This window comes from Xenopus laevis, chromosome 4L (genome assembly GCF_017654675.1).
Source record: "Xenopus laevis strain J_2021 chromosome 4L, Xenopus_laevis_v10.1, whole genome shotgun sequence".
NCBI classification, from domain to species: domain Eukaryota; kingdom Metazoa; phylum Chordata; class Amphibia; order Anura; family Pipidae; genus Xenopus; species Xenopus laevis.
In genome coordinates this window covers 13,615,164-13,631,273 of record NC_054377.1, presented here as the reverse complement: position 1 = coordinate 13,631,273, position 16,110 = coordinate 13,615,164, and the positions used below count along the sequence as shown (strand labels likewise).

General features: G+C 36.1%; 1 protein-coding gene across 2 annotated transcripts in view; it reads right to left on the bottom strand.

The window, feature by feature from the left end:
* Nucleotides 1-9,875, bottom strand: part of wt1.L (WT1 transcription factor L homeolog) — a 40,642-nt gene extending 30,767 nt beyond the window's left edge. Inside the window, exon 1 of one of the 2 annotated variants that reach the window (XM_041589124.1) lies at nucleotides 9,250-9,875. In XM_041589124.1, coding sequence (XP_041445058.1) covers nucleotides 9,250-9,634 — 385 coding nt within the window. In that variant the 5' untranslated portion in view covers nucleotides 9,635-9,875. The remainder of the gene's footprint in view (nucleotides 1-9,249) is intronic. The other variant, NM_001085867.2, reaches the window with a different exon arrangement.
* Between the last annotated feature and the right edge of the window lie 6,235 nt (nucleotides 9,876-16,110).

The window sequence follows — 16,110 nt, the reverse complement described above, 5'->3', positions numbered from 1 at the left end:
GAGAAATTGTTGTAGCCATATATTGTAGCCAAATATATATATTTGCATAGAGTCAGCATAGGATAGATCCCCATTAAACGTGCTTATTTTGCTCCATAATCAATACACAATGACCCAAAATAATCTCAATATTAGCTAGGTTGTTAGATATATATATATATATATAGGCATCTCTCTCTCCACTGAATATAATGAAAGTTTATCCTCTTTTGCTTTTTATTGTACCCCATTCCCCAATGTTCAGTCAAACAGGTCTTCTGATCCATAAAGGCCTAAACGAACTTGCAATTAATTCATTCCCACATGGAAATGGGAAGCTGAAGGGAAGTGTGGCCCCTGTGCCTTCCGGATCAGCCAATTGCCTCCTACACACGACAAAGGGAGGTATTCACAGACCGGATTTTCTCTCCAGGCAGACTGACAGCCATCAGCGCAAAGGAAATTTAAAGGGTAAGCTCTCCTATCCTTGAGATGAAAGTACAGGTTATCCAGAAACCCGTTATCCAGAAAGCTCCAAATTACAGAAAGGTCATTTCCCATAGATTCTTTTAATCAAATAATTCAATTATTTTAAAGTATTTCTTTTATCTCTGTGCCTTGTACAAGTACAAGTTGGACAACCCCTTTAAAATATGGGGATCCAACTTATAGAAAGATCCATTATCCAGAAAACTCCATTGTGGATAACAGGTCCCATACCTGTAATTTCATAATGTTTCTTTCTTGGCCAATAAATTAAATATGAGGCCCAGTGTGAAGGAAATGTTATTTAACATGAATAGTAAGACTATCAAAGGATAATTACTAAAACAACAAGGGCCTGGAATAAATACATTTTGTTCTATACACACACATGCTGCTTCCTCTGCAGATACTATAAAAAAATGCCAAAATGACACATTCAACGCATTTTACGACAAAATCATTTCTGTAGAGCTGGTGATAATTGAGATTCTGATTAGTTTACAGTGCAGCAGTGGGGATTCAATAGAATGGCCTAAATGCAGGGGCAAAATATGAAATATATTGTATAAACCTCAAGCCAGAAACATCTTCTCTAAGAACCTCCCAAAATCCCGACAGAATAACAGGATTTTCCTCCCCAGAGGAGGTAAATTATGGGGGGGGGTCATATTTGTTCCCATCCATTATTTGAAAGAGAAATACTGTATCTTAGCTCATTTAATAGGTATAATCTTTCTTGGGAGTGATTTTCCTGCCATTTAAAGGGGATTATGAGGCACTTCTACTATATATATATATATATACATGGACAGCATTACTCTCAGGTACAAAAGAGGTGCATTTATTTGGGAATAGTCTCCTCTGAGCCCTTTGAGTGCAGCTACAGAAGCTTCTTTTCTATGTATCTATATATTTTATATCTTTTTATATATATATATATATATATATATATATACAGGTCGCTCCTAATTACAGGAAGGCCATCTCCCATAGACTCCATTTTATCCAAATAATCCACATTTTTAAAAATGATTTCCCTTTTCTCTGTAATAATAAAACAGTAGCTTGTACTTGATCCCAACTAAGATATAATTAATCCTTATTGAAAGCAAAACCATAGACGCAAAGATTTTTCTTGCCGAACGACCGATTTTAGCGAAGTCTGACCAATCCTTCGAAATTATTGCACGGTTAGTGGGATTCGAACGATCGTACATCTAACGATTTTTCGGCCGACATCTGTCAGGATATTGATCGGCCAGGTCAAAAAATCTTTGTCGGTCCCAGTGCAATCTATCTATGTTTGCAGGGCCAAGCAGGCAGCTCCCCTTTGTTTTCCTGGCAATATCAACCTGAAATGGTCTTTTTATTTGATGGACAATTCTTACGATCGTTTCGAGATAATCGTGGTCTCACGATGACGATCGGATCTTTTAGAAATCTTTACATCTATGGCCAGCTTTACATGACTTTCTAGTAGACTTAAGATATATGTTTTTCTTACTGGAGGCAATACAATGAGGTTGAATTTATTCCATATTTAAATTACTGTTTTTTTGTAGACATAGGGGCAGATTTATCAAGGGTCGAATTTCGAATTTGAAAAACTTCGAAATTCGAATTTAAAAAGACCAACTGAAATTACATTGACTTTTTTTTTCGCCGAATAGGTCCATTTTTGATTGAATAGGTCTGTTTTCAATCGAATTTGAATCGTAGTAATAGCGCATTTGAATCATACGATTCGAAAGTTTTTCACAAAAAAAACTTTGATTTTTCAAAGTCCACCGGTTGACTTTAAATAGGTATTAGGATGTTCCCCATAGGCTAAAACAGCAATTTGGCAGGTTTTAGATGGCGAATGGTCAAAGTTGAATTTTTAAAGAGACAGTACGGGGCACATTTCCTAAGCTCGAGTGAAGGATTCGAATGAAAAAAAATCAGATTTTCGAAGTAATTTTCGGGGTACTTCGACCATCGAATAGGCTACTACGACCTTCGACTTAGATAGTCGAAGTACTGTCTCATTAAAAAATACTTTGACTACATACTTCGCCAGTTTAAACCTACCGAGGTTCAATGTTAGCCTATGGGGGTCTTCCCCTGCACTTTTCTACGTTTTTTATGATCTAATAAAAATCCTTTGATCAATCAATTAAAATCTTTTGAATCGTTCGATTGGAAGGATTTTTTCGTTCGATCACACGATTTTATTCGATCGAAGTATTTGCACTAAAATTCTTCGAATTCGATACTCGAAAATAAGCTAGAAATTTTAATTTTTTTAATTCAAAAATTCACCACGACCTTTGATAAATCTGCCCTTACATGATAAATTTCGAAATTCAAATTTTTCGAATTATTTTCAAATCGAATTTGGACTATTCCCAAGTCGAAGGACACCAAAATTAGCTCGAAATTTGAATTTTTTTAATTCGATTTTTCACTTAGACCTTTGAAGACTCTGCCCCATAAAGTATGGAGATCCCTTTTCAGGAAAACACCAGGTCCCAAGAATTCTGGATAACAGTCCCATACCTACACACACTCATTATATATATATAAAGAGAGAGAGAAATTTTAGAGCCACATATAAAGCCCTGCGTTCATCTAATATAATTTGTTATTTCTCCTTTTTCCCCCACAATAGGTTCCATGATGCTGGGTGCCCAAGGCAATGGCCTTTGTCTTCAAATCTCTATGGTAGGAACTTAAAAATAAGAATAATAAAATTCTAACCAAGCCTTTGTTACATCTGACAATTTTCTAAAAAAACAACAAAAAAACAAAAACAAAATCTATTTTACTTAATTTAAAAATTCCCAATCTGAATTAAGATGAACAGCGCACAAGAACAATGAGTACAACAGATACAGGTCCAGCTCTGCAAAGTCTCTGATTTTAGAAGTCACCCAGTCACCTTAATTCATGAAATTTCAGGTGGGCCAGAACTTGGTGTAGTCAGAAAATGCACGTGCCTAGGGCGCAAAGCTTGGGGGGCTCTAGGTACGTACCTCAGTCATATTCAGACTGCCCCTGGTCCGGCAACTGAAAAGTGGGTGCACTCTCTGAAATCAAAGAGCTTTGCGCAAGACGCACACGCGCGTCCTCGTTTGCGCGCGGTTGCGCACACGCGTATTCAGTTGCTTACGCGCGTATTCGGTTGCGCACGGCTGCGAGCCCCCCAAACCCGATTTCAGTCCATGAACATAGATACTACAGCATCAAATACATGGATTTATTTGCTAATGGGGGCTTATTTACTCCTACTGCCCCGGGCACATTTAGGGTTAAATCAGCTGCACCTCTCTGAATGGAAAATGACTTGCCAACAAAATAAACTCCCCATATTTTTAGCAAACAAACTGAGTCAGCCCTTGTCCTGACCCAGGAGTGACACTGTACCCATTAATCAATCCACGGGAGAAGCACTTTCATTAATTACTGGGAACCAACCAAACAAAGGCTGCTGGGAAAGTCTAAAGCAATTACAAGTTGATATTTTCTTTTTGGAACTCCTCTCCCGACCTCAAGAATGGGCATAAAGCAAATTAAACCAATCCTGTCATCAGAGCATCATATGTTTATTAATACTGCTGTTTGTTTGTTTTTTTTGGTTTTTTTTTGTTTTGTTTTTTTATAATATACTGGTTTATTTTAGCAGAAAAGTGTACAGGGATAGAAGCTTTATGTTTGGCATATTTTAGAAATAACCTTTTTACATAACCCAGGTTAATACTGCTGTTTTATATTTTTGCTTTCATATTTTCCAGTATTTTAACCTTTTTATAAACCATCTCTAAAGCAGGAAATACATATATCAATATATTACAATACTATATGACTATCAATATATTACTATACTGTTATAATATACTATTATAATATATTACAATACTTTATGACTATCAATATATTACTATACTATTATAATTTATTACAACACTACATGACTGTTAATATATTACTATACTATTATAATATATTACAATATTATATGACTATCAATATATTACAGTACTATTATAATATATTACAATACTATATGACTATCAATATATTACAGTACTATTATAATATATTACAATGCTATATGATTATCAATATATTACAGTACTATTATAATATATTACAATACTATATGACTATCAATATATTACTATACTAGTATAATATACTATTATAATATATTACAATACTATATGATTATCAATATATTACTATACTAGTATAATATACTATTATAATATATTACAATATTATATGACTATCAATATATTACAGTACTATTATAATATATTACAACACTATATGACTATCAATATTTTACTATACTATTATAATATATTACAATACTACATGACTATCAATATATTACTATACTATTATAATATATTACAATACTATATGACTATCAATATATTACAGTACTATTATAATATATTACAACACTATATGACTATCAATATTTTACTATACTATTATAATATATTACAATACTATATGACTATCAATATTTTACTATACTATTATAATATATTACAATACTATATGACTATCAATATTTTACTATACTATGGCCAATGGGACTGAGAACAGAAGAACATGTTTTTGTAGAACAGGAGAAAAAATTGTATCCATTGAACTGTTGTTGCATTCGTTTCTTAATAGCAGCAGATTTTTTAAATATAAATATTTCATATTTTACTGTCTATGTTAAATCTGTTCTATCCCTTTTGTATTATTTTTTTTTTAATCTTATTATTTATTGTGTTTTTTCAACAAATACATACATAGTATCATCATATATTTCTCTAAGGAGTAAGATCTAGTATTTTCCATAAATCTAACAAAACAAAACAACAGACAAAACAAAAAGGAAAAAAATAAAAAATATATAATAAAAAGGTCCAATACAATGTAGGTTTTATGTTTTGGTCTTAGATAGCCAAATATCATGTGCTTCTTGTATTATTATTTTCTCTCTAAAACCTCTTGGTACTGCTTTTTCATATTCTAGATTATTTGTTACTTCTTGTTGTATTTGGTGTATATTTGGAACATCCTCTTTTTTCCAGTTTCTAGCTATTAGGAGTTTACAGGTATTTAATATTTGGAAAGTCAGCATTTCTAGGCTCTTATTAGGAAGTTGGTCATGTAGATTTAATAGCATTGCTTCTGGAGATAATGGAATATTTTGATCCCTTTTGTATTATTATCACATATTATTCGTGTCAAACGAACCAAGATGGTAAATTTTATTTAAAATAATTTTCTTCTCTACACTTTGCTGCTTTCATATAATGCTAAAAATTAAATACCACCAGGACAAAGCCTATATATATATATAGCTATAGATATATATATATATATTCTCATATATATATATAAATAACAGGTAACCCGTTTTCGAGTTATAGTGAATGAAATGAGACATTTTTTAATATTCATTAAGATTTTAAACTTCTGCGTGTAATTCACAAGGTAGAACAGTGTAAAAGAACCTTCAGCCTATTTTTTTCATGTCATATTTTACCCATATTTTTCATGTCAACTGTATCGGGACGATTTAATTGGAGATGCAAAATATCTCGAAAATGTCGCATCCGTTAAATATTGTGATTAGAATGTGCTTCTGTCGTCTACATGTCTGTCTGTCTACCTCTATTTGTCAGGGAAGGTCTGAAAGCCTTTGACTATTGATGAGACCTGACCGATGTAGATAAATAATAGAATGACAATTGATTGTATTTATTTATCCTGTATAAACATACATATATATTAATACAGAATAAATAAATACAATCAATCATCATTCTTTCATTATCTATATCGGTCAGGTCTCATCAATACTCATCAAAGACACACATATATAAATTGTATACCATCGATTTGTGCAATTTATTAGCATTTTGGATAAATAAAGGAGTCCTGGTCCATTGAAAACATTAATTATTTCCTTATTTGATCTTAGTTTTCCTAACAAGTCTTTCCTTTATCTCTATACAAAGAGCAGCAGTTTGTTGGATACATTCTGTCCTGGAGACTGTGTTTTTTAATATTGTTTATTTTCTGTGACCTTGAAAAATGCAAGATAGCCATGTTTTGGCCCAAAAAAATTTCCCCTGTCTTGCATGACCCAGAGCTTCAGGAATTTGATAAGAGCCTTTTGCTCCAAAGCAATTTGTTTGATGCCCAGTTCTCTTTAATTAGAACCTTATCACCCAACAGGCTGATTAAAAAGTGCTGAAAAACGTGAATGTTGCCCATGTGTTACACAGAGAGAGGGAATTGTTTCCCTATGACTCAATCTATCTGGACACACGTTTCCAAGTCCTCCTTCTGCAGATCTGGCACAATATCCAGAACTGGATCAAGGTGACATTTTTCCCACAATTGCCCAACATTGAGCCCTTCCTTGGGGTGCAGCCTTGGTGTCCTCTGCCAAAGTCACACAAATCTGATTTCATTGGGATGTATCTCCCATCTAAGTAAATTCCTTGTCATGGGAGGTATGTGTGGAATCCAACCAGGGTGCACATTATTGATTAATCTAAAAATAATAAGAACCTTGCATGCCTCATTTTCTACTAATATTTGGAATAAATTAAACTAAATTAACTCAGTTATGTAGATATATATTCCCTGCAAAAAAAAAAAAATATATATATATATATTATATATATATTTCTATAAATATAAAAATATTTCTAAAATATTTTAAGAAATAAACACCACCGTATTTACTAAAGTTTATTTCTAAACTCTAAATATAAGAATATTACAGTACTGGTTTCTACAGTGCCATGGCTACTTTTCTAGATGGATAGATATCTATTTATTTATCTATATTTATCTTTCTTTCATACATTTATGCTACCGGTGTATTCATCTATTTCTAATATTATTGAGGTTAGAAGAGAGAGACTCGGAAATAATAGTTTACTAGGGAAAAACTCCTGCTTGTAACTAAGCAAATAACTGGGAAGGTGTTAAAGCAGCTGTAAGAGGAATATCAATTGTTTTGTTACAAGGGAAAGCGAATGCGCCTAATGCAGGTTTCAATGGAATGAAAAATAATTCCGATTATATATTTATATGGCTAAGAGCAGAAATGGAACGTATGCGGCTTTTTCTCTCTTTTTGTGTAAAAAAAATGTTATGCTTTTTTGTGTATATATATGAGATCAGATAGAAACACGAGTCTGTAGGCAGAAGCAGCAGCACAGGGTTTGGATAGTAGAATGGGTGTCTGACTGCTCCCCAGATCCCTGACACTGAGTCAGTAGCTGACCCCCCCCCCCTCTTGCTAATTACACCTCATTACACTAATTCTGTTAAACATTACAGCCCCCCAGGCACATTCTCCAGCCCATTCTCTGCACCCTGCCTTCCTATGAGGCGAATTCTCACTTTATTTCACTGATTGTAATTGTGACTGATTTTAAGGATTTCTTCATAATAACCTGTGCCTTTGTGTATGTGTTTATATATAAATAGATGTTCCTCTCTGCCAACCTACCTGTCTCTCTGTTCCAAATCACCTGTCACCTGTCTATATCCCACTTTATTCAGACCGATCCTTCTATCTATAAGATCTCTGCCCTTTGTCAGACTTTATTGGATTGTACACACACATAATGATACATATTCACTTGCACATACACACAATAACTGACTCACATACTCACACTTATACACACTCTCTAACAGACATAGGGACAGTATATCTGATAGATTATGAAAGAAAGATCATAGAGATTGATTGATGACATATGCCAGGCAGATAATGATAGAGGACAGACAGATAGGTAGAGAGAGAGAGAGAGAGAGAGAGAGAGAGAGAGAGAGAGAGAGAGAGAGAGAGAGAGAGAGAGATAGATAGATAGATAGATAGATAGATAGATAGATAGATAGATAGATAGATAGATAGATAGATAGATACATAGATACATAGATAGATAGATGAGAGAGAGAGAGAGAGAGAGAGAGAGAGAGAGAGAGAGAGGAATAGATAAATAATAGATGGAGAGAGAGCGAGAGAGAGAGAGAGAGAGAGAGAGAGAGAGATAAAAGATAGATAGATAGATAGATAGATAGATAGATAATAGATAGATACATAGATAGATAGATGAGAGAGAGAGAGAGAGAGAGAGAGAGAGAGAGAGAGAGAGAGAGAGAGAGAGAGAGAGAGAGAGAGGAATAGATAAATAATAGATGGAGAGAGAGAGATAAAAGATAGATAGATAGATAGATAGATGAGAGAGAGAGAGAGAGAGAGAGAGAGAGAGAGAGAGAGAGAGAAGATAATAGATAGATAGATAGATAATAGAGAAATTGATAGAGAGAGAGAGACTAGAGAGAGAGAGAGAGAGATGATAGATAGAGAAATAGAAAGATAGATAGATAAATAGATAATAGATAGATACATAGATAGATAGATGAGAGAGAGAGAGAGAGAGAGAGAGAGAGAGAGAGAGAGAGAGAGAGAGAGAAATAGATAGATAATAGATGGAGAGAGAGAGAGAGAGAGAGAGAGAGAGATAAAAGATAGATAGATAGATAGATAGATAGATAGATAGATAGATAGATAGATAGATAGATAGATAGATAGATAGATAGATAGATAGATAGATAGATAGATAGATAGATAGAGAAATTGAGAGAGAGAGAGAGAGAGAGAGAGAGAGATGATAGAGAAATAGAAAAATAGATAGATAATAGATATAGATAATAGATATAGATAGATGAATAGAGATAAAGGCGAATTGTTCTGAGATTTACCTTGATTCCTCATGCTCTGTTGGTTATCCAGGCAGTTGGACAGATAAGGGGCATTGGGGAACATCCTTGCTTGGCCTGTTGTTGCCTGACTGGGTGTTGGGGCCCCAAAGGGCCCATACCTACAAGCTCCAGCTGTCCCAGTGAACTGGCCAGAGAAATGGACAGTAAATGCGCTGAGACACTGATCTTCATGGGGGTCTGGGTTCCAGGTGGGTTCTTGCTTGATAAAAGAATGAGGGGTCAAGGAGCTGTAAGGAGCCCCTGGGGGGAAGTCCAGGACTGGAGCCCACTGACTACTGTTACTAACCGGCATGTTACAGCTGCTATTCCCGGACAGACTGGAGACTGGAGGCAGCAGATTCATATCCCGCACATCAGATCCCATCTGAAAGCTCAGCCGGCTGCTCCTGGGGTCCAACCTACAGGCTCCCTGTGCTGGGGCGTCAGGAGGAGAAGCACAACTACTCGCAGCACCTGATATGTCCCGAACCTTTACAGCTCCACAGCACCCAGCAGCACCCAGCAGCACCCCTTGTTTGCTCCTGCCCAGCCTCAGCTTAGATCAGCTTTTAGTCAAGTCCTGGGGAAATAACTGTGGCGGAGAGTGGGAGCTGCCTCCTCTCTTGTGTCTCCAGTCCCTGCATTCCCTTTCCTCTAATAGAGTTTCACATAGAGGGGAGGAGCCTGTGCGACTCTGATGCTCCATTCATCCCCAGTCACTACCCTCCTGCACCCTGATACTCACTCCACTGCTCTCCCTGGGACCAGGCTAAGGGGTAGAGGTGGGGGGCACACAATGTGGATTTGTTGCCTTCAGGATGCACCAAATATTCAGACGTAAGTATAACTTGCTGTAAGAAATGGGTGATTGATACATAGGTAGGTAGATAGATAGCTAGAGAGAGAGAGAGAGAGAGAGAGATGGAAAAATAGAGAGAGAGAGAGAGAGAGAGAAATGATAGATAGATAGATAGATAGATAGATAGATAGATAGATAGATAGATAGATAGATAGATAGATGATAGATAGATAGATAGATATCCTGCCAATAAAGCTCATTAGATTTGATTGGAGAGAGAGAGAGAGAGAGAGAGAGAGAGAGAGAGAGAGAGAGAGAGAGAGGCTGATAGACAGACAGACAGACTTCTAATATAAATAATATAAGGATATTAGAAATCACTAATGAGTTCTATGAAAATCCTTATAATTACAGTGGAGTGCATTCATTTGTATAATATACAAATATCACAAATTAATGTCTTAAATTAATGTATTACTAAAAAAAAAAAACTAGACTAGATAGACAGAGACACAACAGTGGGACACAAATTGAAATAGTACCACTAAATGTTGATGCAAATGTTATTTATTAATATTATATTATATTTTTATTCATTAATTAATTAATTTATTTATTAATATTGAAATAAGTACTGGGACCAAACCTCAGTTATCTTCCTCATTTCCAAATCTGCTAACAACAAGAAGAGGGGAGATCGGCCGAGCAGATAGCGACGGGCCACAGATAAGCAGCGACACGATCAATTAGAGTGAATGACGGGGAGATGCCCATCACGATCATGAACTTTCACCTCCCTCCTATCACTTCACTTTGACTTGTTGTCCTTCTCAAATACTTTCACACGCTCGGGAAGATGGTGAGATTTTTGGGATTATTTGTTTAATTCGTTGGTCCATAATTAGCCCTGAATTTCTAACTGCCACCTTCTCAATGAATTGGCTCCTGGCAGTTCTTCTTTGTATAGAGAACATATCTCCATCTCTCTGTTAAAAATCCCACGTGATTGCTCTAAAATGATATTGATATATTTCTTTAAAAAAAGTTATTTTCTTTATTAAATGTTACATCAATTATTTTGTTTATGTTTAATGGGACTTTTTCTTTAACTACAGGTAAATGATTGTGTGCTGATTGGTAGGATCAAGACTTTCTGTCTGATAAAATATTAAATTTAGATTTTTTTGTTTTTTAAGCATCGTTCGTTTTTTAATTCGTTATTATGTCATTTATTTAACGATTTCCAGGATAAATAAAATGTGCAATCGTTCTCTTATTTCAATACATCTTCTATAGAGTTTGATAGGGGATAGTTATTATTTTATTTTTAGTGAACCAGTTTTTATATGTTATGTATTGCAGAGATCATTCAAAGAAAGTCGCAATTGTAGTGTTAAAATGAAATAAAGTCGTTTCCTATTAGCAACTTATTTATCGCCGATGTAATATCAGAATTCGTTAGATATTTTGCATCTGTCGGTATTTAAGGTGAATATTTGTTCTTGCTGTCAATAGGATACGCTGTATGTTAGATAAAAGAAATGTTCACACGAAATTAACGCAATTTGCACCCATCCGGCGCTAAAATCAAGCCGACAATTTATTATATCCACGCTGTTCAATTAAAGCTCACTGGGACTTTGTTATATTATTATATTTATATGTTATATTATTATATTTATATGTCATATTATTATATTTATATGTTATATTATTATATTTATATGTTATATTATTATATTTATATGTTATATTATTATATTTATATGTTATATTATTATATTTATATGTCATATTATTATATTTATATGTTATATTATTATATTTATATGTTATATTATTATATGTATATGTTATATTATTATATTTATATGGTATATTATTATATTTATAAAAGAGAACACAAAAGCCTGAATATAAATAAATATATAATATAAATTCAGCCCATGTTTTAGATTCTGCATCATTTATTTTCCCCATTTTGTAATGGCTGAGAAACAAAAGAAATGAAATACTATAAGTGTGTATATGTGTTTCCAGGTGTATTGTGTACACACACTTATATACATGCACTAGAGCTGCAACTAGGATACAACTACATATTTCATTTGGGCCCTCTTAAAGTATAACTGTTGGGGCCCCATATGCTCTTAGTAATTATGCTCTTAAATTTTATTGAAGAGGGGCCTGGGAGCACCTACAGTGGGGGTAGAAGATGGGGTGGGGGGGTGGTGTTGTGTATATAAATCAAGGATTTCCAGCCTGCAACCTGCAATCCTATGGGGATTGTGGAAGTTGTGGTTCAATAACTGGAGAGCTGAAGGGTGATGTATATATTCAATATCATTTTATTTACCATTTTTGTGTTAAGGGGCAGCTCAATTGTTGGGAGCCAAGGACAAGTGCACTACCCAAATAAACAGCACTGGGATCTGCTATTGTTGCACCACAAATACCCCCCCCCCAATGGTTGCCCATCCACATACCTATGAATTGGCCACTTGAGCTAATGAATCCCGCTAATAAAGCCTTGTGGCGAGTCTATTTGCCGGACAATTAACCCTGTCATGGCACTTGGAGGACCAAGCTCTGATTTAATGGGCAGCAGGGAAAACACAGGGAGCTTTTGTGCAGCCGCCAACACCTTCCCATTCATTTCCATGTATTCAGCCCCCAGGAGAGGATCTCAGGGGAATAAGAATTATCTGGTTCTATTGTGCACTTGCTTCTGGAAATGCATCTCAGGATTCAAGGTCAGCCTGGTTGTTATGGAGGAAGAGATTATTTCATTGCATTGGGGAGATGAGTATAGGTAGAGGTTGAAGTCTTTTCAGGCTAAATGCAGATTTCCTTTGATTGTCAACTTAGCTAAGAATACAGTGACTTGTCACTTTAGGGGTTATATTCTAAAGAAGTGTGTGCAATGCAACTGTGATCCGATGATATGTTTCTTTAGGAAATGCTGCTATAGAAATTAGTATTTTAGAGTAAACTTCCCACTACAGCTTCAACGAAAGAACAAAACATAATATCTCTCTCTCTCTATTCTTTGCATAGGTAAGATTTAAAGAATCAAAGTATTGTGGCTATTGGTACTATATTAAGGGGTTCCAATTAATGGGTCTGCCCTGGGGCTTCACATAGTGGGGAGAATATAGGGATAGCAGGTATAGTAGGGAGAGACGGTGTCTATAGTAACAGTTGGATAATAGTCTCTGGGAAGGGAGTGTGACTGTGGGATAGCAGGTATAGTAGGGAGAGATGGTGTCTATAGTAACAGTGGGATAATAGTCTCTGGGAAGGGAGTGTGACTGTGGGATAGCAGGTATAGTAGGGAGAGATGGTGCCTATAGTAACAGTGGGATAATAGTCTCTGGGAAGGGAGTGTGACTGTGGGATAGCAGGTATAGTAGGGAGAGATGGTGCCTATAGTAACAGTGGATAATAGTCTCTGGGAAGGGAGTTTGACTGTGGGATAGCAGGTATAGTAGGGAGAGATTGTACCTATAGTAGCAGTGGTATAATAGTCTCTGAGAAGGGAATGTGACTGTGGGATAGCAGGTATAGTAGGGAGAGATGGTGTCTATAGTAACAGTGGGATAATAGTCTCTGGGAAGGGAGTGTGACTGTGGGATAGCAGGTATAGTAGGGAGAGATGGTGCCTATAGTAACAGTGGATAATAGTCTCTGGGAAGGGAGTGTGACTGTGGGATAGCAGGCATAGTAGGGAGAGATGGTGCCTATAGTAACAGTGGATAATAGTCTCTGGGAAGGGAGTGTGACTGTGGGATAGCAGGTATAGTAGGGAGAGATGGTGCCTATAGTAACAGTGGGATAATAGTCTCTGGGAAGGACTGCTGTGACAGAAGGATGATGACAATAATACTCAGGGCTGCTCTGGGTGAGACAAGGTGAGAATGTTGCCTCAGGCGGCACGGAGCGGTCAGTTATCAGGGGTGGCAAAAAGCCACCTCTGGTAACTTTAAGAGCCGAATTTCAGTTTTTAACACAGAAATTCAGCTCTTTTAGTGCACCAAGCGCTATATTGCTCATTGCACTAGCGATGCGGCCCCTCCTCGACCTGCTCTGACGCTAGAAATTAGAAGCTCGGAGCGGGAGGGGGACGGCAAAAGCCCCTGAAATGCGACTGATAATACTTTATATAATGTTGGCCAACATGCAGCCTTTAAGCCATTGATGGTATCTGGATTGTCAGAGGGTGTTGATACAAGTAGTAAAGTATAAAGTTTATAATCAATTGAGTCACACAAGGTTTGATATAAATGGTCCCACCACCACTTAACACGGCCCTGATTATCAGTCAGGAAACCCCCTGATCTCTCCCTTTCCTGAAAGGATTGGCGACACACTCCTACTCCCAAACACATCCCATAAATACATCTCTAGAATCCGTACATAACCCCCTGCGGACCCTGTATCTGTTCTCACTGATAAGTCAAGACAGAAGGGTCTGTGTCATCTCAGATCTCAGATGTGCTGCAGCCAAAGAACTGAGGGAGAAGGATCTGAAATTTGGTAGACGTTTAGCAACTTGAAGCATCTGTTGCATCTATGTATTTATATACAGTATATATATATATAATACACACAAGCCATGAATATCTTGTAAATTATATCCTTATTAACAATGAGTTCTGATGTCATCAGTTATAAACGGTGAGTTCTGATGTCATCAGTTATAAACGGTGAGTTCTGATGTCATTTCTGTCACATGACTCACTGAAACGTGTGTATTATAATAAATAAAGTACCCCCAGTTGTAAAATATGAGGATATTAGACATTACCTCGGAGTTCCATGACCTGTATAAAAACACGAGTGAATAAAGTACCCCCTCTTGTAAAATATAAGGATATTATAAGTTACCGAGGAGTTTCATGACCATATAAAAACACGAGGTCGAAGGCCGAGGTTACTTCTAATATCCTCATATTTTACAACTGGGGGTACTTTATTTATTATAATACACAAGTTTCAGTGAGTCATGTGACAGAAATGACATCAGAACTCACCGTTTATAACTGATGACATCAGAACTCACCGTTTCTAAGGATATAAATTACAAGATATTCATGGCTTTTGTGTATTGTATCCTTATATTTTACAAGAGGGGGTACTTTATTCACTATATTTACTTCTATAATATCAGCTGCTATACACTGTGATGTGTGACTCCTGAAATTGGAATAGCATGATTAAAAAAATTTAGTTTTAAGCAATACCCAATATTAAACATGTATCAATGTTTGTACAAACAGTATCTATGTTATTACAATCTATGTTATCTGCACTGCTAGTTCAGCCTCCTGAAACAATGTAGCAGATGCCAGCTGTTTAACAAACCTGCAGGAGAACTGACTTCTGCTACATTGTTTCGATAGTCAGAACTAGATAATAGGAAAGGATAAACACTGCTTGAAATTGCAATTGCATTCACACATAACACTGAAACCACTAAATAATTGTAATGGATGTAATGTTTCTTTTACTGTTAAAACTGTATTTTTGGGTTTATGTCCCTTTTTAAGGGATTGGATGAAGGCTATAGAAGTCTGACACAGATAGGGGCACTTGGCAGGTATGATTATATAACATATTAAAAGCTAAAATATTTAAAGGTTAAGCTCCTCTTTAGAATGTATCTATAATGAATATTATGTTTTCCTTGCATCATTAGCCTTGCAGACTGCAAGCTCATGAGGCCAGGGCCTTTCTACTTTTAGTGGCAGAGTATGTCTACTTCCTTTCTGGCAATATTACAGCAGTCCTGACCTGCTTTATGGCCATGATTCTAGATATATATTCAGCAAAGACGAGGCGATTAGTCACCAGGCGACCAAATCTCCCCAAAACGCCCAGTGTAGCCTCACCCTTACAGACTGTCTCTCTGCTGTCTCCTCCTGGATGTCACAGCGCCACCTGAAACTGAACCTTTCTAAAACAGAACTCATTATATTTCCTCCAAGATCTCCCCCTGTCCCTCAGATATCACTCACCGTAAACAACACCACCATTCATTCCACCACACAGGCACGCTGCTT